This window comes from Microcaecilia unicolor, chromosome 12 (assembly GCF_901765095.1).
Source record: "Microcaecilia unicolor chromosome 12, aMicUni1.1, whole genome shotgun sequence".
Taxonomy (NCBI): Eukaryota; Metazoa; Chordata; class Amphibia; order Gymnophiona; family Siphonopidae; genus Microcaecilia; species Microcaecilia unicolor.
The window spans coordinates 93,693,161-93,720,373 of NC_044042.1; the positions used below are offsets into that span (position 1 = coordinate 93,693,161).

Consider the following 27,213-nt stretch of genomic DNA (forward strand, 5'->3'; position numbering starts at 1 on the left):
TTTCCAAAGGCTGCTGAGCAGAAATGTTTCCATCTATTAAAAAAGAAAAGAAACGTTTTCAGCCTTAGGATAAATAGTGGCTAGCGGGAGGCGGAGCTGAGGAGAAAGAGAGGAAGGGAGTGGGGCCGGGGCAGCCTAAAGCTATGACTTTAATGCAGGGGGGAGCGGGGAGCAGCGGTGACCTCAGGCGGTTGGGGGAGGCCAGGCCGTCCATAAAGGACGCTCCTGACGAGCGCCTTTGCCCCCTCCTGATCCTTTTTTTTTTTACATTTGGATTTTAAATCAGGGGGAGCGGGGAGCAGCGGGGAGCAGCGGCGACCTCGGGCGTCAATAAAGGATGCTCCTAACGAGCGATTTTGCCCCCTTCACGATCTTTTTTTTTGTTTTTACATTTAAGTTTTAGCCGGGCAGCCACAACGAGAGGTACAGACCTCTCGCTAGCTTTCCCGTAGTTTTCCATCGTTAGGGCAAGCGGAAAACTTTAGTGCATCTCATTTCAATAGGGTTTCTACACAATTTGCTCATCTGCATTCCATTTTCGTTTGCTGCTACAGTCGTCGGAAATTGGGCTTTAATGCATGCCAGGAAAACTGTTCTTTAAAGGCTCGTTAAAGCCTCGTTTACGTTAGTGCATCTTGTCCTTGATCTTCTCTTTCTCACTGAAACTTGGCTAACAGATACTGACGCTGCATATCTTAACCAAGCGACTTTTCCGGGCGATCAGTACATATTATGTAATTGTCCTGTGTGATTTTTTTTAAAAAGTCACTCCGACCTCTTTACTGGACAATGCTCAGTTGGATTTAGATCCCTTCAAAAATGTATCTCTTTCTTAACAATCCAGTCTTAGAATAATGAACTAACTTCAGCTTTAAACATAAAAGCACCTTTACATTCTGTAAACTCATCATCTCATTCAAGACCATTTCACACATGGTTTAACATCACCTTACAACACAAACACCAACTTCGGCAAGCAGAAAGGAGATGGCGACATAATCCTAACTCCTGTGACTCTATCTATCTATCTATAAAAACACAGCTAACTCCTACACAGACAGACAATAACTGCAGACAAAAAAAATATTACACCACACTGATAACCAAAGCGACCAACACCTCCACTCTCTACAGAACCTTATGAACTCTTACTACCTATAAGACTACAGTGACTTCTCCACAGTCTCTGTCCTCTGCACAAGCCTAAGCTACCCACTTCATGACCAAGGACCAAGATTTCTAAACTGCAGACTAACTTATTTTCTTCACTCCCAACTCCAACTCAGTCAGAGGCAATTCCTTCTGCTTCAATAAGCAGCACATTTAGTAAGTTTACTATCCCATCCTGCACCAACCTCAGCAGAACCATTCAAGGACTAAAAACAACCACAGCATCCACTGATCCCATTCCATCTACTCTGATCTCCTGGCTCTCTTCTTCCAATCATACATTCTATGGTTACACTCAGTCTCACATCGGACATAGTCCCTGATTTTTTGGAAGCTAGCCACTATTCATCCTAAGGCTAAAAACACCACTGAAGCAGCAACAGATATCACCTTATAGCAAACCTTCCTTATACAGCAAAAGTTATTGAAATCATAGTTCACAATCAACTTACTGAATTTATAACAAAGACCCATGTGCTGCATCCTAATCAAACGGCGCTTAGGAAACACCCTAGTACTGAAACCACGTTATTAGGTATTACAACCAAGTCCCTAACCAGGCTAAATCCATCCTTCTTTTATCACTTGATATTTCGGCAGCATTTGACATTGTAAATCATTCTCTTCTCCTTCTTCATTTTCAATCTATTGGCATCAACCACACTGTCTTAAAATGGTTTACTTCTTATCTTACGCTGTTCTTTTTAATGGATCGACCTCAGCTCCATTCCATCCAGGTACAGGTCTGCCACAAGGTTCTACTCTATCAACTACCCTTTTCGATATTTTCCTGGTACCCTTTCCAGAACTAGCCCAATCCCTCAAATTGACAATATCCAGGTACTCAACAACTTAGATACTTGTACACCAGCTGATATAATAAAACTAAACCTTAAACTCTCTACTATGACTAACTGGCTTCAAGAAAACCACTTTATTCTTAATCCTGAGTAATCACAGCTTGTATTTTTTTTCTACTGCTGCACAGATCACACTGCCAATACCTATCTATCTTTCCAATGTCCTGGTTATACAAATGGACTCTGTCCGCATACTAGGTGATCTCTTGGATTCTGAACTTTCATTTAAAGCACAGATTGCAAATGTTGTCTGCAGTTGTTTTTATAAACTTTATCTAATACGGTCTATTCGCTCACTCATTAACTCATCAGCTCTCAACGTCTTAGCTCACTCCCTGGTTATTTCCCAAATGGACTATTGCAATTCTCTCTACCAAGGACTTAAAATGAAAGACATTAAACAACTCCTGATCATTCAAAATACTGTGTTATTCATCTAATAACAAACAGTAGGAAATACGATCATATTATACCTCATCTGAAAGAGGCTCACTGGTTACTGGTCACTCATTGCATCACACCTATTACTCGACTACTTACTTGTTTTATTTATTATTTATTTAGATTTTGCTCACACCTTTTTCAGTAGTAGCTCAAGGTGAGTTACATTCAGGTACTCTGGATATTTCTCTGTCCCAGGAGGGCTCACAATCTAAGTTTGTACCTGAGGCAATGGAGGGTTAAGTGACTTGCCCAAGATCACAAATTCAGGAGAACCTCTATCTCTCCTCTCACATAATTCTGCATTGCCCTCCCAGATTGCTCAGGTCTGCACAACAGCTATCGTGTTCTTTTCCACGAACACACTAGACATGTTAACTTCTCTGTCCAAGCCCCCCATTCATGGAATGATCTTCCACCTTCGTTAAGTTTGGAAACCTCACTGACTAAATTCAAGACGCATGCATCTGTTTAAAGATGCATATGGTTAATTTTCACTGGTTCTTCTTTTCCGACGTCCACTGGAACGTAATAGCCATCCCTCCATTTTCTTCTGCTCCCCACCCCCCCACTGCACTATTATTAATGGATTTCTCCCCCTGCCCTTTTGTGGTCATCTCCTGTCATTATCATGCCATACAGGCATAGCCCAAAGGTCTATCAAGCCCAGCATTCTGTTTCCAGCAGTGGCCAATCCAGGTCACAAATACCTGGCAAGATCCCAAAAAAGTACAAAACATTTTATGCTGCTTATCCAAGAAATAAGGAATGGATTTTCCCCTAGTCCATTTTAATAATGGTCTAAGGACTTTTCCTTTAGGAAGCTGTCCAAACCTTTTTAAAACCCCTCTATGCTAACCACCTTTATCACATTCTCTGGCAACGAATTCCAGAGTTTAATTACACGTTGAGTGAAGAAACATTTTCTCTTATTCATTTTAAATTTACTACTTTGTACCTTCATTGAATACCCCCTAGCCCTAGTATTTTTGGAAAGAGTAAACAGACACTTCACATCTACATTTTCTACTCCACTCATTATTTTACAGACCTCCACCATATCTCCCCTCAGCTGTCTTTTCTCCAAGCTGAAGAGCCCTAGCCACTTTAGCCTTTCCTCATAGGGAAGTCGTCCCACCCCCTTTATCATTTTTGTCGCCCTTCTCTGCACCTTTTCTAATTCCACGATATCTTTTTTGAGATGCGGTGACCACAATATTCAAGGTGAGTCACACCATGGAGCAATACAAAAACATTATAACATCCATTCCTTTCCTAATTATACCTAACATTCTGTTTGCTTTCTTAGCCTCCACTGCACACTGAGCAGGTTTCAACGTATCATCAACGACGACACCTAGATCCCTTTCTTGGTTGGTGACTCCTAACGTAGAACCTTGCATGACGTAACTATAATTCGGGTTCCTCTTTCCCACATGCATCACTTTGCACTTGCTCACATTAAACGTCATCTGCCATTTAGACGCCCAGTCTCGTAAGTTCCTCTTGTAATTTTTCACAATCCTCTCGTGATTTAACAACTTTGAATAGCTTTGTGTCGTCAGCAAATTAATTACCTCACTAGTTACTCCCATCTCTTATAAAGCAGTGGTCCCAGCACAGACCCCCGGGGAACCCCATTAACTACCCTTCTCCATTGAGAATACTGCCCATTTAACCCTACTCTCTGTTTTCTATCTTTTAACCAGTTTTTAATTCACAATAGAACACTACCTCCTATCACATGACTCTCCAATTTTTTTTTATTTACATTTATACCCCGCGCTTTCCCACTCATGGCAGGCTCAATGCAGCAGGCAATGGAGGGTTAAGTGACTTGCCCAGAGTCACAAGGAGCTGCCTGTGCCGGGAATTGAACTCAGTTCCTCAGTTCCCCAGGACCAAAGTCCACCACCCTAACCACTAGGCCACTCCTTTGTTCACCCCTTCAAAGAAATGTAATAGATTGGTGAGGCACGATTTCCCTTTACTAAATCCATGCTGGCTTCGTCTCATTAATCCATGCTTTTGAATATGCTCTGTAATTTTGTTCTTAATAATAGTCTCTACCATTTCGCCCAGCACCGACGTCAGGCTCACTGGACTATAATTTCCCGGATCTTCTCTGGAACCTTTTTAAAAATCCGCGTTACATTGGCCACTCTCCAATCTTCCGGTACCACACTTGATTTTAAAGATAAATTACATATTACTAACAATAGTTCCGCAAGTTCATTTTTCAATTCTGTCAGTACTCTGGGATGGATACCATCCGGTCCAGGAAATTTGCTACTCTTCAATTTGTCAAATTGCCCCACTACATCCTCCAGGTTTATAGAAATTTCATTCAGTTTCTGCGACTTGTCAGCTTTGAATACCGTTTCTGGCATCAGTATCTCTCCCAAATCTTCCTTGGTGAAGACTGAAGCAAAGAATTCATTTAATCTCTCTGCTATGGCTTTGTCTTCCCTGAGTGCCCCTTTTACCCCTCGGTAATCTAGTGGTCCAACCGATTCTTTTGCCAGCTTCTTGCTTTTAATATACCTAGAAAATTTTTACATTGTGTTTTTGCCTCCAACGCAACCTTATTTTCAAAGTCCCTCTTTGCCTTGTTTATCAGCGCTTTGCATTTGACTTGACATTCCTTATGCTGTTTATTATTTTCAGTCGGTTCCTTCTTCCATTTTCTGAAGGATTTTCTTTTAGCTCTAATAGCTTCCTTCACCTCACTGTTTAACCATGCCAGCTGTCGTTTGGTCTTCCGTCCTCCTTTTTTAATACATGGAATATATTTGGGTCTGGCCTTCCAGGATGGTATTTTTCAACAGCATCCACTCCTGATGTAAAGTTTTGACCCTCACAGCCTCTCCTCTAGTTTTTTTTTTTCATCGTTCTTCTCTTTATTGAAAGTTAGCTAACGTATTGGATTTCCTGCATATACTTACTCCAAAGCTAATATCATATCTGATCATATTATGATCACTGTTACCAAGCAGCCCTAGCACCATTACCTCCCGCACCAGATCATGCGCTCCACTAAGGACTAGGTCTAGAATTTTTCCTTCTCTTGTCAGCTCCTGTACCAGCTGCTCCATAAAGCTGTCCTTGATTTTGTCAAGAAATTTTACCTCCCTAGCATGCCCCGATGTTACATTTACCCAGTCAATATCAGGGTAATTGAAATCACCCAACGCAACAATGATTTTGCTGAGAGAAAAATATGTGATTTATACTAAATTGAACCCGCCGATTCCAAATATGAACTCCAAATTTGCCTGGCACGTCTAGATTTTAAGTTAAACATGCAAAGCCTATTCACTTATAATATTAATGCATAATACATTGGAAATATTCTAATGGACATGCCAGGACCTGTCCGGACGCGCTCAGACAGGTCTATTGGCTGATGTCAGAAGTATATAAGGCAAGATGGATAGACGCAAATATGTTAACGATCTGGACAATTTCTGCTACATATGTGGCAAATACACTGATCAGCGCAAGAATCTGACAAAGCGAGTGCGCCCTGCTTACAAGTATTACTTTGACTGTCAAATTGGAGATCAAGATAAAAGCTGGGCACCTCATGTTTGTTGCACTGTGTATTACACTCTGGGCTAATGCAGTGGTTGAATGGTAAAAGGAAAGGAATGGCATTTGCAGTGCCGATGGCTTGGCCTGAGCAGAAAAAATCACCATTCAGACTGTTATTTTTGCATGACTAAAATCGCCGGATATTCAAAGAGAAAGAAGTCACAAATCGTGTATCCTGACTGCGAGTCTGCTTTTAAACCGGTACCATACGATGTAGAGAATCCAGTGCCTGCCCCTCCCACAAAAGGAATGGCAATTGAAACTGACGCTTCTGATCCTGATGAAGAAGATGTTGATTGGCATGATGTATTTCCTGATCCAGAACAACTGGAGGGTCAGCTGCACTTGCTGAACCAACCAGATTTAGATGATCTGGTAAGACATCTATCATTATCTAAAGAAAAGTCAGAACTGCTAGCTTCTAGACTTCGGGAATGGAATTTGCTACAACAAAGCACCACAACTTCACACTTTCGTCATCGACACACCAAGTTAGCTGCATACTATGCAATGGAAAGCGATGTCTGTTTCTGTACTGATGTAAATGGTCTTATGATGGAGTTAGATGGTACACATGTTCCCGATGAATGAAGGCTATTCACAGACTCTAGCAAAATGAGTTTGAAAGCTGTCTTGTTGCACAATGGTAACGAAAAACCATCTGTTCACTGGCTCATGGGGTTGGAATGAAAGAGACCCATGCTTCTATGGAGTTAATTTTGAAAATAATCAAATACTCTGAACATAAATGGAATATTTGTGCTGACCTGAAAGTGGTAGCACTGCTGCTTGGCCTACAGTTAGGGTACACGAAGCATATGTGTTTCTTGTGCCTATGGAACAGTCGTGATGACAAAAACCATTACAAAATGAGACAGTGGCCTCTCAGAGTTGAGCAAACATTTGGTCGGTACAATATACAACACAAATCACTGGTCGATCCACTTCAAGTTTATCTTCCACCATTTCACATTAAACTTGGTTTAATAAAAAAATTTGTAATTGCACTTGATCATGATGGAAATGGTTTCCAGTATTTGAAGGAGATGTTTAGCACACTGAAAACTGAGGCTAAAATAAAGGCCGGAATTTTTATTGGCCCTGAAATCAACAAACTAATCCATGATGACACATTCAGAACAAAGCTCAACCCTCTGGAACTTGCAGCTTGGGATGCATTTGTGCTAGTAGTGCAGAACTTCCTTGGGAACAGACAAGCTGAAAACTATGCTGAACTAATAGACAACATGCTTAAAGCATATGAACAACTTGGCTGCCGAATGTCACTGAAAATGCATTTCTTACATTCCTATCTTGACTTTTTCCCACCCAATTTGGGACACGTAAGTGACGAACATGGAGAGAGGTTCCATAAAGACATTTCTGCAATGGAGAACAGATATCAAGGCTGCTGGAATCCCAACACAATGGGGAACTACTGCTGGTTTTTGCAACGGGAAAATATGACCGGTCACAAATGCAAAAGCAGATGCCTGAAGTAAGACTTTTAAACTGGAATACGAGACTTTTTTGAAATTTTGTTATTCCATTACATTTTCATTTACTGTTTACTACGAAAACTTTGATGTAGATCAGGTAATTGTTGGAGTAAAACTCATTCTGTAAAAAATTATTCAATGCTTCCCAAGTGCTTAATTCATTTGGGCAAACTTATGCATAACAAAATTTCCTGAGGTGTTACAACAATTCTGACTTTGGAATACGCACACTGAATTTAATATAGGACAAATGTTTTTTGCCCAGTAGCAAATGAAAAAAATTTTTGTTGTTGTGCTGTAGTTTATCGCGTATGGCAAAACAAATGACTTTCTAATGTCTGGTCTCCGGGCTGCGGTGTCCATCAGAGAAGATTTGGGACAGGGAACTTCCAGAAGTACACCAGACACATAAGAGAGATTTCCCTCCCACAGTTTTTATCCCCAAAGAGGCAGAGGCAGGGGGAAAGGTTGTTCCAGTTTCCCACAGGACAGGTCTTCCAATCACAATTACCAGAACAATTGTCAACACAACTTTCATCAACATCATCATCTAGACAGTTGGAAGTAAAATTTCAATTTTTAATCTTTCTAACATGGTTTTCACAGACTCACAGATGCAGATTCTTGAGAAGGGTCTATCTTTTGTCCCAACAACTAAATATAATGCATTTCAAATTAAAGTAAATCTTTCCAAATTTACTTTAAATTTGAAATCATACAGACTTTTACGAATAGTTCTACACCTCATATGTATTTTTTAATTGTTAAGAAACTATTACAATGGATGCCGCCAGGCCCAACTGACCCTTTGATTCAATCATTTAATCCATGTGCCCAGAGAGAAGTGACTGCCTTGGAAAGTGGAAGAAGCGAGGTTCAATCACTGACCGATCATTGTATAGTCATCAGGCCGGTGGACAAAGGAGAGGGTATTGTCATACAGAATAGAGAGGATTACATAACGGAGATTGAACATCAATTGGATGATTGAAGATATATGTTGCTGGACTTGGATCCTACCTCTTCAATCCAAAAAGACATAGAAGTGGTGCAATTAGCATCATCCAGCCGATTTCTTACTCCAAAACAAAAAGATTTTTGCTGATTAAATATCCTGCGATTCCTAAGATTTATATCTTACCCAAGATTCATAAGTCCTTGAATAACCCACCTGGGAGATCAATAATATCTGGCACAGGATCTGTTCTCAAGCCATTACCAATTTTCATAGATAAATTCCTTCATCCGTTAGTACCCCGGACAGCATCATATATTAGAGATTCAGGACATATGCTTAATCTCCTAGAGGAATCTGATGGTTACCCTTGACATAGATTCCCTCTATACAAATATACCCCAACTCAAAGCGATCTGCTTTATAGGTAAAGTACTCCAAAACCACTCAACGGATTGCAGAATCTCTAATTGTTTTATTTTGGCATTGGCAACCATAGCCCTCACTAAAAACTATTTTAGTTTTTTAGATAAGTTTTATCTTCAAATATGTGGCACTGCAATGCTATGACCCCCGACATACTATATTTGTACAGATTTGAAAGACTTTCCATATAAACAGAATACGGCTTTTAATGGACGCTACACAGACTTTTTTTTTTTTTTTTTTTTACTGTGAAAAGGAGATGGAAGTGACTTTAGAGGCCTTCCACGTCTGGCTAAATCAGAGAGACCCTCATTTGTCCTTCAAAATACAGTATGATGTGACAAAGATTAATTTTTTGGACTTACTTATTAAGAAGGAGTATGGGTTTACAACACTATCGGAAACCCACCGACAGGAATACATTCCTGTTCTTTTCTAGTTTACATACTTCAGCACTGAAATAGAATTTACCCTACTGTCAGTTTTTGCGTGTGAAGAAGGTATGTTCTAAACATGAGGATTTCAAGAAAGAATCAGCTGTCATGTCCAAAAGATTCAAAAATGAAGAGGATATCTTTCTACATGTATTGAGGAGGGCTTTTAAAAAGCCAGTAGCCATCTTAGGGGTGACCTGTTGACTAATCAACAGGAAAAGAAGGCCCCTGACATACTCTACACTTCTCTCAGATTCAAAAGAAGATTAGAAGAAATTGGCATATTCTTGAGAATGAGTGTTTTAAAGATAAAGAACTGGTGGTTGCATGCACTAGCGGAAAGATTCTCACAGAACATATGGTACCATCCGCCCTTCCAGTATTACTTATTGATCCACTGACTGATCTTCACTCAGGACACAGACGTTGTGGAAGATGTAGCGTCTGCTGCCATGCTATGGATGTTTCATCATTTGTACACCCACAATCTGGTAAGATTAATAAGTACATATTTCTTCCCCTTCTTTGTAAAAGCAACAATACTGTGATTCACTTGCTTGCTTGCCAAGAGTTTTACCTCCTCTAGCAAGAAGTGGGTCACTTTGATGTGGGTCATATATAGTAGGTTTATTAAGTAACTTTTTGCAAGGACTAGTTTTTGCAATACACAGGGTATACTCAATCCCTTTTGTATTGTATCTTGCCTTCCTTCTGTATACATATAATTTTTGTGTATGCATAGCATAATTAGCATAGCTACATGCTAATATTTGTAAAAACCATTGTTGATTTTATATTAGTCCATGTTTTTTTAAGTCTTATTGTTAGCACATGTATTATGTTTTTGATTATTTATTTATTTTGTGTGTAGTGAATTGTATCTGACACCTGACGCAGACGGTTCACCCCGCCGAAACACAGACCCATGTCGGGTCAAGTTTGGTGCTTTGAATAAGGGATTTATTTTCTTCTTATACATGTAAAGTAGTGTGTCATCCAGTACTCCTTGGAACTCGTTCTGATCTACGTAGAGGTTTTTTCCCCCCGTTTCTTCTTTCATACGGCTGTCCCTCAGGGGCCATATTTTTTATGGTTTCACTGGACAAAATTAAGCTGGAGCTAAGCGAATTGCTTTTGTCCTACACTGATGACACCTCCGATCTTACTATGTTTTGTCGGGTATTAATAGAATTCAAGACTGGACTTTGAACAAGTTAAAACTGAATCCCAACAAAACGAAAGTACTCTGGTTTTAAAACTTTGGAACTGTCACTTCTTCATCAATTTTTCTATCTGCTAATAAGTCTATTCCGGTCGACACTGAGTCCAAAGTGTTGGGAGCGATTCTGGACTCGTCTCTGACTTACGGCCCTCAGGTTACTCACAAGTGGACAAAATCATTTTTTTGTCTGAAGCAATTACGTTTGATAAAATCATTTTAAATCAGGATACATTTGTCCTTTTAGAGCAAATGTTAATGCTTCCCCAACTAGATTACTACAATCAAACATATAAACGGCAAGTGACCAACTCACCTGCAAATGCGCAGTAGAGACTTCCCTCTCTGTCCCGCCCTCGCGTCAAGACGTGATGACGTCAGAGGGCGGAACAGAGAGGGAAACGGAGTCGAAGTCACTGTCGGACACTGCCACCTGGAAACGAACATCGTGCGCACCAACCTCCACCCTCCCCCCCCATCTCTGCCGTCGCTCCCGCCCTCCTCCGCATCGGGCCCCATGCACTGACCTGACAGCACCTCTCACCTCCATGTGGAAGCGCTGCAGGCAGCAGCAGAGCGATCTGCTGCTGCCTGCAGCGCTTTCACACGGAGGTGAGAGGCGCTGTCAGGTCAGTGCAGGGGGTCCAGCATGGAGGGGGAGGGAGTGGCGGCGAGAAGGGTAGCTGGAAATCTCGCCCATTTTTACAGGCTTAATGGCTAGTGCTCTTATATAAAACAATAGCTGTCCGTTTGATTTTCAAACTTAATAAGTTTACCATTATTTCTGGTTATACTCCTAAATTGCATTGGTTACGTGTCAATGAGCAAATTTTATTTAAAGCAGCATGTTTGTTTCACCAGATTCTTTATGGTGTAACTTCTGAACTTCTAATTAATACTGTTTCTGTTCCTCTAAATAGATTGTCTTTTTGCTTAGGAGATAAAACATATTTTGTCCTCCTTCTTTTAGAAATGCACATTTCTTTAGTGTGGTCAAGACTATCTTTTCAGTTATGAATGTGTTTTTATGGAACTCTTTTCCTTGTTATGTTAGATTGGAATAGAATTATTTGAAGTTTCAGAAGAAAGTTAAAACTTTTTTGTTTGACAGGTTATAACTTGTGAGATGGTTAACTTCTGTTAGTTATTGATATTGATTTTATTTTCGCTGCATTTTATTTTAATCCTATTTTGTTATGGTTTTATCTTTTACTTCTTGTATTGTTTTGAATTCCTTAGTTGGAAAATTGTACACCGCATTGAACCCCATATGGGAAAACTGCGGCTATATGTTGTGGTTATATGTTTGTGTGAACTTAAAATATAAAACTCAAAGCACATCTCAACTCAGAAAACTGTAATATTTGTGCAAAAAAAATGCTTACCTACTCCATGCTCTGTGGATGACCTCACATCACTTGCCCTGTGGTCCTCATTATCCTTCTGAAGCAAAGTATAACCTGATGGAACAGTGATGTCTTTCCTGTTTATACTGCCATCCCCCATTTGGTAAAGTTCTCCTGAACAAACCTGCTGATGTTGGTTGTCAGAATGATCTTCCATGATGTGGTTTTGATGCTCTGCCATCTTGTCACAAAATTAGCCTTAAAAATAAAGGCAAAATTATCAGCATGAAACATATTCCATTCATTGAATGCAATCTTAAGAGAATATCTTATAACAGGAGAGCATGGAATTACAAAATAAAATTATTGTACATTTTGTTTCTCATGAATTCACCGCTTGTCATTAGTATTATCTCATTTGTACAGCACTTTTATTTAGAGCTATACAATCAAATTAACAAAGAAATACAGAGATTTTTAAAAACCTAAATTTATTTCTATTGGGATAAATTTTTGATAAAAACAGTATAATCTATTTTGGAAATTAAACTTGGCATCAGGATTAACATACTTACTCTTGAAAAAAAAGACTCACTAGGGACATAGAAAGTACCTGTATATAATATGTAAACCGCTTTGGCTGTACCACAAAGGTGGTATATCAAATCGCCCATACCCAGAGATGGGGTCATTACTTTTTTTAAATAAAAAGTAAAAGTACTAGCTTCAAAAGCAGAGAAGTAAAAGTAGAAAGCCTTATCAAAAAAATTCAAGTAAAAAAAAAAAAAGTACAGCTCTGAAAACTACTTTTTTTTATTACAAAGTAAAAAGTACTCTTAACAAATTGGACTATAGAATCTACACAGTAACAAAGAAGCTAGTTTCAAAGCACTTAGACTTATAAAGTTACATGGTAACCTATAGAACTTTGTAAGTCCAAGGAAGTCTTCTACTAAGCCACAGTAGCTTTTTTATTTTGCCGTAGAAATCAGCTGGCAGTAAATACTGAGTAGCCCATTATATTCCTATGGGTGTCTCGGCATTTACCGGCAGCTGATTTCTGCCGTGAGCTAAAAATGCTACCTCGGCTTAGTAAAAGGCCCCCTAAGTGCTTTGAAAATGAGACCCTGTAAAGTAACATAGTAGATGATGACAGATAAAGACCATACAGTCTGCCCAACAAGATAAACTCAAAGCATAAGGAATGATGTGATACTTCATGTGTATACCTGATCTTGATTTGTCCTTGCCATTTTCAGGGCAAAGACTGTAGAAGTCTGCCTGGCACCGTCCTTGTTTTAAAACTTCTGAAGTTGTCATCAAAACTCCTGAAAAGCCCCACTCTAGCCCATCCAAATCTGTTCAGCCACAATCAGAACACATACCATAGAAGTCTGTCCAGCATTGGCTTTGCTTTCCAATTACTGTGTTGCCAACTAATCACTGCTAAGCTTCTATGCATCCACTCCTAGTATGTTTACAAGCAATGCTGTATTGTGATTATGTACCTATCAACTTGTTACCTATAAACTGTCTAGATCTATCTCTGTACAATGAAGTAGAAAGTTGATAAATTAAATTACAAATTTAAATTAATATCTTTTTAAAAAGCTATTTGTGAGAGGGTGGAGTTTTGTGTTTTACATTTTCAAATGATTGCCACTATAAAATCTTTAATAGCTATCCCCGGATTCCATAAATGGCGACTAGAGTTCTGTGCGCAAATCAGCATGCGTAGACGATTTCTGCAAGGAACTCTACTGGTTAACAAGACAATCAGCACCAATAATTATCGGTACTAATGGGAACTAATTAGGATTTATGCACATAGCTCGCTAAGCATATTTTATAAAGCAATATACGTAAACATGACCACACAGATCTCAAAAGGCGGCATGGCCATGGAGTGGAATGGGTGGGTCACGGTTGTCCCTAAAATTTATATGCAATTTTGTAGAACATACCCGATCTGCATCTAAATTAGTCATGTGCTTTTACACCAGGTTTTAGCTGGCGTATATGGCTGCGACTAAATTTAGTTGCATGAATGGGAGCTATGCGTATTCTATAAACCACGCCTAACTTTAGGTGAGATTTATAGAATAGCGCTAACTGCGGGGGGGGGGGGGGGGATTGGTGCCATTTTTGTTATGCACAATATATAGAATTCCCCACCTCCATAAGAACAGCATTTTTAAATGTAGATTAATTTTACATTTGCCAATGTTTTTGTCTTTTAATCCCTTCCATGATCATTTTCTGTGTGGGAAACCAGTAAGAAAGGGTAGGACATCTCCTCTGCAACCCTAAAGAGATCAGACAATCTACAAATATCTGGTCAACTCTTAGCTCAGTGGTGGGACGATTGCTTTGCTTGCTGTAGCAAAAAAATAGTACACCCGACCTGTTACTGCTGCAGAGTGCACAACAGACACATTGAAGGCAGACAGAGCTAGCTCACTACTATTTTATAGCAGTGCCTAATGCTACCGTTGCAAAGATCTAATAATTCTACTAAAACTCTTTTTAAGCTTTTTGAGAGGATGACCGATACAGTCAGATTATCAATGAGTCAACCTAGTGCAGATATCAGGCTAGGTTTTTTTAAACTAAGGAAAATAAGATTAAGCAATCATTTTCTGAGTTTAAGATAGACAATGTTCTGGTTCTCTCTTTATACAATTATAACTGCTTTTAGCAGACAGATAATGGGATAGTTTTCAGAAGGTTCCATTTGAGTTAATAAAAAGAATTGTGGTCAAATTATCTAAAAAAAAATCATGTATTTTGGATAAATGTCCTTCTTATCTATTACAAGAAGCTCCAGATAGGATTATTATGTGGCTTATAGTTCGTGAATAGGTCTCTTCAGTCAGGGCAGTATCCAAGTAGGTTGTCAGACATTGTATTGATCCCTCTTCCTAACATTAACTGAGAATTACCGCCCTGTAGCAAGTATTCCTTGGAAAGCAAAATTACTTGAATTTTCAGTAAATGAACAATTACAGAAGTTTATTGAATCATATAACATCTATCTATCTCTATATATAAAAGGCACTTTGAAGCCTCAAGCCGGAAACTTGAGGCGCCCGAGATATCCGGTTTGGCCTGCAGGCTCCAGTCACTGTAGCTCCGCCCTCGCGTCAAAACGCGATGACGTTGAGGAAGGGGTGGCCCTCGCAACCACGTCTCTGAGGGATGAAGGGACGAAGAGGAGAGGTGTGCAACTCGGAATGGAGGCACAGAGGGGGTGTCTGCAACTCGGGAGGGAGAACGGGGGGGGGGGGGGGGATTACCCTGCTAGCGCCCGTTTCATTTTTGCCAGAAACGGGCATTTCTTACTAGTCTTACATAAAACACAGCACGGGTTAGACCAAGGCATAGCACAGAAACACTCCTTATTCTCACTTCAGAGGTAAGTATTATCCAAGTATTGTGCAGCATTTGCTGCCATTAATCACAACATCCTATTGATTAGATTGAGTGAACTAGAACAACAAGTTCGGTGCTTACCTCGTTTGAACAGTTTTTGGTTTCCAGATTGTAGTGTGAAAGGTAAAAATGGAAATTGTTTTAGTTGGAATCCAGACTGTGGGATTCCGCTGGGTTCCCTGCTCTCTCCTTATTTAATATCTACCTTAGTTTATTGAGTAAATTTCTCACAGATCTAGGCATTTTTGTCTTGTCATATGCAGAAGACATTTTTCTTTTGTGCCCTGCTTTAAAGACATTTTCAGACACTATTTCTAAGGTACAAAATTATATTTCAGTCATAGATAAATAGGCAACTGATCGTTGTTTTCAAGTTAAATAAGCAAAAAACTAAACTTCTATGGTTCGCAGATTTTTTTTTACCATCTTCCAGATAGGATAGTAACATTAGCTTCTGGAGAAATGTTAACAATTGATGATTATTCAAAAGTTTTAGGTATTATATTGGATTCTAAACTTACATATGAACAAATTAATGCACTTAGTAAAAAGTTATTTTTTAGGTTCAGACAAATAAAACTGAGTAGATCTTCACTATCCCAGCATAGTTTCAGAACTATAGTCCAAGCAGTGCCGCTTAGTAGCGCTGTAGAAATGATAAGTAGTAGATTACTGTAACTCTTTTTATGATGACGATTCAGCTGGGTTGCAAAGGCACCTGCAATTCCTACAAAATACAGCATTAAGACTGATCTTAGGCTTGAATGAATTTGATACGGTTCCCCCTATTTTGACAGATCTTCATCAGTTAACTATTCAGAAACGTATCCAGATTAAAATTATTAGTTTGGTTCATAAGTCCTTACATGGATTAAATTCTGAAGGAGTCGGGGAATTACTGGTTATATTTCGGGGCCGTAAACTTTGGTTATCCAGAAATTTATGTTTGGGTTATCCCTCAATTAAAAATGTGTGTCATGTCTATTCATGAAAGTTTATTTTCAGTTCAAGAAACAAGATTTTGGAATTCACAACCTATGGACATTAAAACAAGTGTTACCACATTTTCACTTCCAGAAATTAAAAAAAAAAAAAAAAAAACTTATACGTATGAGTATTAGCTAATTTTCTGGATGTCTGCTTCCAATGATTTTTAAGTGGTAGGAGTTAGGGTTTTTTTTGGTGGTGGTGGTGGTGGGGGGGGGGGGGTTGCCGGGTTCTTGAAGCCTGGATTGGCCGCTGTCGGAGACAGGATGCTGGGCTTGATGGACCCTTGGTCTTCTTCCAGTACTTATGTATAACTCGTTACAACTAAAAGTACTGCCTCTTCACAAAAGTGGTGATAGGGAAGAAGCTGGAAACTACAGGCCGGTAAGCCTCACTTCGGTTATTGGAAAAGTAATGGAAGCAATGCTAAAGGACAGGATAGTGAATTTCCTGGAAGCCAATAAGTTGCAAGATCCGAAACAACATGGTTTTACCAAAGGGAATTCGTGCCAAACGAATCTCATTGAATTCTTTGACTGGGTGACTGGAGAATTGAATCAAGGACATGCTATGGACGTAAGCTACTTAGATTTCAGCAAAGCTTTTGACACGGTTCCCCACAGGAGGCTCTTGAATAAACTGGACAGGCTGAAGATAGGACCTGAAGTGGTGAACTGGATTAGGAACTGGCTGACGGACAGAAACCAGAGGGTGGTGTTGAATGGAATTCGCTCGGAGGAGGGGAAGGTGAGTAGTGGTGTGCCTCAGGGATCGGTGCTGGGACCGATTCTGTTCAATATATTTGTGAGTGATATTGCCGAAGGGTTAGAAGGTAAAGTTTGCCTTTTTGCGGACGATACTAAGATTTGTAACAGAGTGGACACCGGGGAGGGAGTGGAAAACATGAAAAAGGATCTGCGGAAACTAGAATGGTCTAAGGTTTGGCAATTAAAATTCAATGTGAAGAAATGCAAAGTGATGCACTTAGGGAGTAGAAATACACGGGAGAAGTATGTGTTAGGCGGGGAGAGTCTGATAGTTACGGACGGGGAGAGGGATCTTGGGGTGATAGTATCTGAGGATCTGAAGGCGACGAAACAGTGTGACAAGGCTATATACAGAGAGGTGTGACCAGCAGAAGAAAAGAGGTGTAGATGCCCCTCTACAAGTCGTTGGTGAGGCCCCACCTGGAGTATTGTGTTCAGTTCTGGAGGCCGTACCTTGCTAAGGATGTAAAAAAAAAAATGGAAGCGGTGCAAAGAAAAGCTACGAGAATGGTATGGGATTTGCGTTACAAGACGTATGAGGAGAGACTTGCGGACCTGAACATGTATACCCTGGAGGAAAGGAGAAACAGGGGTTATATGACACAGACGTTCAAATATTTGAAAGGTATTAATCCGCAAATGAACCTTTTCCGGAGATGGGAGGGCGGTAGAACGAGAGGACATGATATGAGAGTGAAGGGGGGCAAACTCAAGAAAAATGTCAGGAAGTATTTTTTCACGGAGAGAGTGGTAGATACTTGGAATGCCCTCCCGCAGGAGATGGTGGAGATGAAAACGGTAACGGAATTCAAGCATGTGTGGGATAAACATAAAGGAATCCTGTGCAGAAGGAATGGATCCTCAGAAGCTTAGCCGAGATTGGGAGGTGGGACTGGTGTTTGGGTGGTGGGGCTAGTTCTGGGCAAGACTTCTACGGTCTGTGTCCTGAAAATGGCAGATACAAATCAAGGTAAGGTATACACAAGAAGAAGCACATATGAGTTTATCTTGTTGGGCAGACTAGATGGACCATGCAGGTCTTTTTTTGCCGTCATCTACTATGTTACTATAACCATCTTATACAGAGATGACAAGATTTTGGCTTAATGTTCTCCATTGTATCATGATATAGAAAAGTATAAAATATATTGGCTCAAATGGAGAAGCCTATTGGCATTAAAGGCAGAGGACAAAAAAATTATTTAACCGTAAGTGAAAAAAAAAGACAACCAAATAGCAAGAATTAAAGGGAAGAAACGTAGTGATGAGGTGGATCAGATGAAAACAGATATTAACAAAACCTTACTCAGTATTCTCAAAGGACAGGAACAGATGAACACAACCATCAAGTAAGCAGGTAGTATTCAAGGTACCTGCACAACTGGAAGTAGAAATGGCTATAGAGGTTTGAGAAGGTATATCCCAGAATTCGGCCAATCTAAATAAAACAAAGCTAACCCTCAATGGATAAATATGACAAAGTAAAATAAAGGAGCTGAAGGAGATTTAGATTTAGCAAAGCCTTTGCAGAGATGACTAATAAATAAACTGAGTGCCCTCGGTATGGGCCCTAAAGTGACTGACTGGGTTAGGAACTGGTTGAATGGAAGACGACAGAGGGTAGCGGTAAGTGGAGCTCATTCTGAGGAAAATAATTTTACCAGTGGTGTGCCACAAGGTTCGGTTCTTGGGCCAGTTCCTTTTAACATTTTTGTAACTAATATTGCTGAAGGGCTGTCTGGCAAGGTTTGCATCTTTGTGGATAATGACAAAATCTGCAATAGGGCATATGCCCCTAATGGTGTGGATAACATGAGGAAGCACTTAGCAAAGCTAGAGGAATGGTTTGGAATTTGGCAGCTAAGATTTAGTAACATAGTAAATGATGGCAGATAAAGAACTGAATGGTCCATCCAGTCTGCCCAACAAGATAAACTCATTTTACATGCTATGTGATACTTTATACCCGAGTTTGATTTGTCCCTGCCTTTCTGAGGGCACAGACTATAAAAGTCTGCCCAGCACTGTTCTTGTATGAAAAGTTCTGAAGCTAACGTAAAAGCCCCTTAAAATTACACTCCAGCCACGATCAGGGCACAGACCATAGAAGTCTGCCCTGCACTGGTTTTACTCTCAAATTACCGGCGTCGCCACCCAATCTCCGCTAAGATTCCATAGATCCATTCCTTCTAAACAGGATTCCTTTGTGTTTATCCTACGCATGTTTGAATTCCATTACCACTTTCATCTCCACCACCTCCCGCGGGAGGGCATACCACGTATCCACCACCCTTTCCGTGAAAAAATACTTCCTGACATTACTCCTGAGTCTGCCCCCTTCAAACTCAATTCATGTCCTCTAGTTCTACCACCTTCCCATCTCCGGAAAAGGTTGGTATGCGTATTAATACCTTTCAAATATTTGAACGTCTGTATCACGTCACCCCTGTTTCTCCTTTCCTCCAAGGTATACATGTTCAGGTCGGCAAGTCTCTCCTCGTACGGTTTGCAACGCAAATCCCATACCATTTTTGCAGCTTTTCTTTGCACTGCTTCCAGTCTTTTTACATCTTTAGCAAGATACGGCCTCCAAATCTGAACACAATACTCCAAGTGGGGCCTCTCCAACGATTTGTAGAGGGGCATCAACACCTTCTTTCTTCTGCTGGTTATACCCCTCTCTATGCAGCCCAGCATCCTTCTGGCCACGGCTGTCACCTTCTCACATTGTTTCTTCACCTTCAGATCCTCGGACACCAACACCCCAAGGTCTCTCTCCCGAGTCAAGCTTACTAATCTCTCCCCTCCTATTCGGTACCTCTCTTTGGGTTTCTGCACCCCAAATGCATCACTCTGCATTTCTTGGCATTACATTTTAACTCACTTTTTTAAATGTACTCCAGACAAATGATATAAATATCAAAATTTCTATTTATTATGGCAAAACAAACCACCATACATCCATTCCCTTTTGTCTGAACAAAGCTCAATCCTGCTTACATGCTTTGCGTACCAATTTACTCACATACGTTGTAAAACCATCAATTCATGATAATATTTTAGGCCAAATTGTCCACACATATCATACAGATCTTCATAAATTACTAAATATCAGATCCTCCTGATAGTTAAATACAGCTGTCCATTAATGAAAGAGAAAAATGGTATTTCCTCTTCAATATGCGTGCATTTGATCCTGATTGTGCGCAAGTCAAAATCTCCTTTTATATCCCAGTTCCACAATTTCATATAGCAGAGAAAAATGCTGTTCCAAACTTCCAATCCTCCATGAAGTGGCACAATTTACTCCCAAAAGACAGTTGTAAACAATCCACAATGAAATGGCACAATTTTCTCCCAGCAAGCAGAACAGCTTCACTCAGTCCATCTAAAATTAAACATGACCCCAAACGTTCCTCTGTTCCTCAATGCGTGACCGCATTTCGTGGTACTTCTTCAGGAGGAACTACTTCCCATATAATCTATAAAAACTAACAAAGCATGTCATAACCATAGCCACTCTCATTTAACTATCATTCAGTGATATCATCTTTTATCTTACATTTTCTTAATACTATTTACGGACACTTAACCGCGGGACTACCATCCAGTCAGCGTCCCGGATTCCCACTCCTCAGGCTTCATGCCCAAACATTCTACATCCGGGGTTAAATACTTGAACTCAAAACCAATTCACCCTATAGTTAAAGGGAAATACACTCAAACCCCACTCTACATCCAAGTTGAGTCCATTCGAGCCCACCGTACTTCAAGAGAAAATAACTCGCTGCTCAATCGATAACACCACCACACTCACATCACCGCCCCTACTTAGAGTAACCTGGGACAGAACCACACTTTTAAGATCCTCAATTGAGTGGGAATCCGGGACACTGACTGGACGGTAGTCCCGCTGGTAAGTGTCCGTAAATAGTATTAAGAAAATGTAAGATAGAAGATGATATCACTGAATCGCACGAATTCCAGAGTTTAATCACACGTTGAGTGAACAAAGATTTTCTCAGATTCGTTTTATATTTACTACATTGTAACTTCATCACATGCTCCCTAGTCCTAGTATTTTTGGAAAGCGTGAACAGACGCTTCACATCCACCTGTTCCACTCCACTCATTATTTTATATACCTCTATCATGTCTCCCCTCAGCCGTCTCTTCTCCAAGCTGAAAAGCCCTAGCCTCCTTAATCTTTCTTCATAGGGAAGTCGTCCGATCCCCGCTATCATTTTAGTCGTCCTTCGCTGCACCTTTTCCAATTCTACTATATCTTACTTCAGCCAAGGTAGATGTGAAGCATTTGTTTACGCTTTCCAATAATACTAGGACTAGGGGGCATGCGATGAAGCTACAAAGTAGTAAATTTAAAACGAATCTGAGAAAATGTTTCTTCACTCAACGTGTAATTAAACTCTGGAATTCGTTACCAGAGAATGTGGTAAAGGCGGTTAGCTTAGCAGAGTTTTAAAAAAAGTTTGGACGGCTTCCTAAAGGAAAAGTCCATAGACCATTATTAAATTGGACTTCGGGAAAAGCCACTATTTCTGGGATAAACAATACTGTTTTGTACTTTTTGGGGACCTTGCCAGGTGTTTGCGACCTGGATTGGCCACTGTTGGAAACAGGATGCTGGGCTTAATGGACCTTTGATCTGTCCCAGTATGGCAATACTTAAGTACACAGGATCTCCAAGGGAGTAATAGGGAGAGTAGATGGCATGGATGGGCAGACTGGATAGGTCATCTGATCTTTATCTGCCTACGATGTCTCTATCCCTCACAGCTTTGCTAAAATTATCACCTGAAGCAGGAGAATTCCCAAGAAATGGGAGAAGCGAAGCACTATGATGAAAACAAAACAGATGCAGAAACTATAGATTCATTACTTTAAAACAGTGTAGCATCTTAAAGCCAATAGTGTTTTCACAAGGGGAAATTCTTGTCACATATGCCTGGTTGATTTCTCTGATGACACAGGAGATAGAGGTGTACAATATGTGTTTATTTCAAAATTTACATTCCGCACTATCTACCAATTCTAGGCAGATTACAATGCATAAAATAAAATAATGAAGTAAAACTGTAGCATGAAAATAAAATAGCGATACAATCCTCATTCATATTAACTTCACTACATAGGATACTCTGACCATTACCAATACAATATATACATTACACATGATTAACAGTTCAAGCAATTACATTAAGCCAGAAAACACCATCATCAGATTACAATGGGTTGATGCTACAGGCTTCCTGAAATAGCAGGGTCTTTAACATAGATTTAAACTATTTTACATTGAAGGAAGTGTGTTCCACAACTGAGGACCTTTAATGTAAAAAACAGAATTCCTAAATTCCTCCAAATAGACACAATGGAAGGAAGGTACATCTAAAATGTTTGATGAGGATGATGATTGTACTGACAAGCAGGCTGATGAAGGTGTAAAATGGAAGCAAAAACAGGAGAAACCTTACCATGTAAAGCCTTAAAAAACAACATCATAATCTTATAAAGAATATACGATTCTATAGGTAACCAACAAAGGGCAATTAAAGATGGAGTGAACACCATGTTGAAGGGACCCTTTTAATAAGCTGATGGAAATGTTACGTAACAAAAAATATTTGTCATTTGGGCTTTTCTTGTTCCATATTTAAGACCGTTTCAACCAGAGCAGATAAGAGTTGGGCTTTAATATTGCTTGAATGCCTTACAATTTTTTACATCAGGCTTGTCCAAGTTCAGTGCTTGAGGGTTGCAAGCAGACCAGGTTTTCAGGTATCCCTAATGAATATGCATGAGAGAGGTCTGCATACAATGGATAGAGTGGGCATGCAAATCTTCCTCATGCATATTCACTAGGGATATCCTGAAAGCCTGGCCAGTTTGCAGCCCTCAAGGCTCAACTTGGACAAACCTGTTTAACATCACAATAGATTTATTTATTAGGTTTTCTTTTACTACCTTGTTGAAGAAATTCGGCCAAGGCAGTGTATAAGAACAATTGTGGACATAGGCAATAGACAATTATTACAGCAGGGGTACAAGTCACTGTCACCATATCACAGAGTTTGACAGCGTACACCTGTGGGATACCTGAAGAAAACTAACAATCCCCGGCAGTGCCTGATGCTTTACAATATAGCAGAGGTTCTCAACTCAGTCCTCAGAACACACCTAGCCAGTCAGGTTTTCAGAATACTCACAAAGAATATGCATGAGAACCCCTGCAATACAGAGACAACTCCAAGACTTACGTTGTAATTAAGGGCATGTTCAAGCATGCCTGTCTGAGTGAGACCTGTGCCCTGCAATGCAATAGCCAGCTGATGCAATACAATGGTCAGCTGATGTAATGGACAAGCCCAACTGATGCAATGCTCCTGGAAATATCAACCTCCAAGACTGTTTGGAGTCAACAGCCCACAAAGAAAGTTTCTGGAATGACATTTAAAAAGTTGTGCGGAGCCCTGGGTTCTAAAAGGTTGCATCTGAAAGGATGGCAAATACATTCCTGTGGTTTCAACAGCCAATTACCTTCTGAATTGTCATCAGAAGAACAGCCATTACTGATACCAGAAATGGTGTAAAAGACGGACATCTCTAACTTGGAAGGACTGTGACCTTGCCTGCTCTTTGCCTAGATTTATCTGACTTTTGTCTGACCTGGCAACACACAGAGTATTCAAACCTTCCACCTTCAAGAAGACCAACCCTGTTTCTTCAGACATCCCCAAGTGACTCTGGTGTCATGTGCAGGTTGTATAGTTAAACTTTCATTACTAAGCCGTGACAGAATAGGCACTAGCCTATAGGGTAAAGTATGTGTGTTTGTACTAGCTAATTTCTGATAACTGAGTTCTATTTTCAAAGAACTATATTTCCTATATGTCACTTTTCCATACTTATAGATTACATACTGTATGTGAATACATTTTATTAGTCCTTTTTTGAGGTGGGCAACAATTAAAAATTTTAATCGTGCAATTAATCGTGCTTAACACGGCATGTATTTTGGGCAATTCTCTCACCCTTTCCTACTGGCTCTCTCCTATTAAACACAATCATCTCTCTCACCCTCTGTTTCTTTCTCTCATGCCCTCCTCCTCAGCTTTCACCCAGTTTCTCTAATGCCTCCCTTCACCCACATTATCTCATGCATCCCAGCCTTCACTCAGATTCTCTCATGCCACCCTGATTTTTTAAACACAGACCCACCCCCCTCTCCCCGTGTTTACCTCAACAGCAGGGCTCTGGCTTTTTTCTTCTTCCTTGCTACCTCAAAGTTCTTTTTCTTCCCCTGCACCAGGCTCTGCAGATACTTGACAGTCTGTTATAAAAAGTAGACCGATACACATATATAAAAACAAAGAAATAATTTATTCAAACCAAGATTGGATTGCAAGACTGGTGCTCTAACCACTAGGCCACTCCTCCACTTCCCCAACTTCCTGCACAATTCGGCTCAAGAACTTTGAGGCAGTGAGGAAGAAGAGAAAAGCCCGAGCTGTTGAGGTCAATTCAGGGGGGGGGGGGGGGGGAAGAGGAGCAGGTTTGGTTTAAAAAAAAAAAAAAAAATCAGCCAGCATTAAAATGTTAACGCGTTAAAATATTACAGTGTTAATAACGTTATTAACGCGTTAATTGCCCACCCATACTTTTTATAGACACATGTATTTATGGTTCATCAGTACATAAAGGTGTGAGAACTCAGGACTGTTTATTTATTTATTTGCTGCATTTGTATCCCACATTTTCCCACCTATTTGCAGGCTCAATATGGCTTAGAGTATGGTTATGACAATCATTCCATTATAACAGATACAATTAGTGGTGTGCAAAGATTAAGAAAGGCAAGAGAGATGGCAGGTATTAGTCAGGGTGAAAGGTAAGGTAGTTTTTTAAGGCTATGGGTTCTCTTTGTAAGCCTTATGGAAGAGATGTGTTTTCAGAGATTTGCGGAAGTTATTTATTTCATCAATAGCTTTCAGGGATGTAGGTAGTGTATTCCACAGCTGTGTGCTCATGTGAGAGAAGGTGGTGACGTGTATTAGCTTATATTTTAGTCCTTTGCAGCTGGGGAAGTTAAGATTAAGAAATTTGCAGGATGATCTTATGGTGTTTCTGGGAGGCAGGATCACAAGGTTTAGCATGTAGCTTGGGGCATCTGCATGAATGATTTTGTGTACAATCGTGCAAATCTTGAACGCGATGCGTTCCTTGAGTGGGAGCCAGTGAAGTTTCTCTCTTAGGGGTTTTGCACTTTCATATTTAGTTTTTCCAAATATGAGTCTGGTGGCAGTATTCTGAGTTATTTGGAGTTTTTTGATGGTTTGTTCTTTGCAGCTGGCGTACAGTGCGTTACAGTAGTCCAGATGGCTTATTACCATTGATTGTACCAGAGTACGGAAGATATATCTCAGGAAGAAAGGTTTTACTCTTTTGAGTTTCCACATGGAGTGGAACATTTTTTTCGTTGTGTTCTTCACGTGAGCATCTAGTGTGAGGTTTCGGTCAATGGTGACTCCGAGAATTTTTAGATTTTGTGGGACGGGAAGAGAACAGTATGGTGTGGTTATTGTGGAGTAGTTGTTTTTGTTGTGTTGTGAGGTAAGGTGAGTACAAGACATTGTGTTTTCTCTGCGTTGAGTTTCAGCTGGAATGCATCCGCCCAGGAGTGCATGATTTTGAGGCTTTGGTTGATCTCGTTGGTGATTTCGTTTAGGTCATGTTTGAATGGGATGTAAATCGTGACATCGTCTGCATATATGTAGGGATTAAGGTTTTGGTTGGCTAGAAGTTTGGCTAGAGGTATCATCATTAGGTTGAAGACAGTTGGTGATAGGGGGGATCCTTGGGGAACTCCACATTCGGGTGTCCATGGGGGAGATATATCCGCATTCGTTGTCACTTGGTAAGATCTTGTGGTCAGGAATCCTTTGAACCATTTGAGAACTGTTCCTCCTACTCTGAAGTATTCTAGTATATACAATAGTATTCCATGAGTAACCATGTCGAAGGCGCTGGACATGTCGAATTGTAGGAGGAGTATGTTGTTACCGGTTGCAATTGCTTGTTTGAATGAGTTCATTGCAGATACAAGTACTGTTTCGGTGCTGTGATTTGACCGAAATCCTGATTGGGACTCATGCAGAATTGTGTGTTTATTTAGGTAGTCAGAGAGTTGTTTCGTCACAATGCCTTCCATGAGTTTGGTTATAAGCAGAATAGATGCTACTGGGCGATAGTTGGTTAGGTCCATTGTGCTTTTTTTAGCATTTTTTGGCAGCGAAGTAAGTAAGATGTTTCCTTTCTCCGTGGGAAAGAGACCATTTTGAAGCCTGTGGTTTACATGATTCGTAAGGTCTTTTTTGAATTGTTTGGGGGCGGATCTTATTAGGCTAGAGGGGCAGATGTCTAGTCTGCATTGTGACTTGGCGTATTTTCCGAGCCAATGTGAGGTTTCATCTGGTGATAAAGTGTCAAAGTTATTCCATGACCATCTGCTGGGCTTTCCCCAGGTTTTGGATCTAGACATTCAAGGATGCTTGTGTACTCAGTAGTGTTGGTAGGTATCATGAGTCGAAGTTTTATAATTTTTTCATTGAAGTAGTTCACAAGATTGGTGGCGGATGGGGTATCTATCTTGTTAGAGGTAACCGGTGTAGTATTTAGGAGTTTGTTTACGAGTGAGAAGAGTTTGTGTGTGTCCTTGTAGTTTGGTCCTATTTTGGTTTTGTAGTGTTGAATAAAAGCATGAAAGAATAAAAGTATGAAAAATGCGGAGTGGAAGGCTCCATGATTACAACAAGCTGGTTTAACACTAACCCTCCTGAGGCATGAGAAATTTGACGGACATTAAACATTAGCCAAAGGCAGGCTCCAGAAAGTCTGTGGGCTAGAAGGTAGGGGGGTAATAGAAAGCAGATGTTCTGCACATGATTAACAGTTTGTGGTATTCTGAGACTTGCACAGGAATGTTGTATGAGAGAATTAGTCAGAGGCCCGGTATAAAACTAGAGGGAAAACAAGGAGGAAGCAAGCATTTTGAATTTCTTTTTGTCT

At 40.2% G+C, this 27,213-nt stretch overlaps 1 protein-coding gene across 8 annotated transcripts in view; it reads right to left on the reverse strand.

Moving 5' to 3' along the window:
- Window positions 1–27,213, reverse strand: part of MAPT (microtubule associated protein tau) — a 344,430-nt gene that overhangs the window by 246,062 nt on the left and 71,155 nt on the right. For all 8 annotated transcript variants that reach the window (XM_030220780.1, XM_030220786.1, XM_030220784.1 and 5 more), the window contains exon 2: window positions 11,984–12,202. In XM_030220780.1, the coding sequence (XP_030076640.1) occupies window positions 11,984–12,185 (202 nt within the window). In that variant the 5' untranslated portion in view covers window positions 12,186–12,202. The remainder of the gene's footprint in view (window positions 1–11,983; window positions 12,203–27,213) is intronic.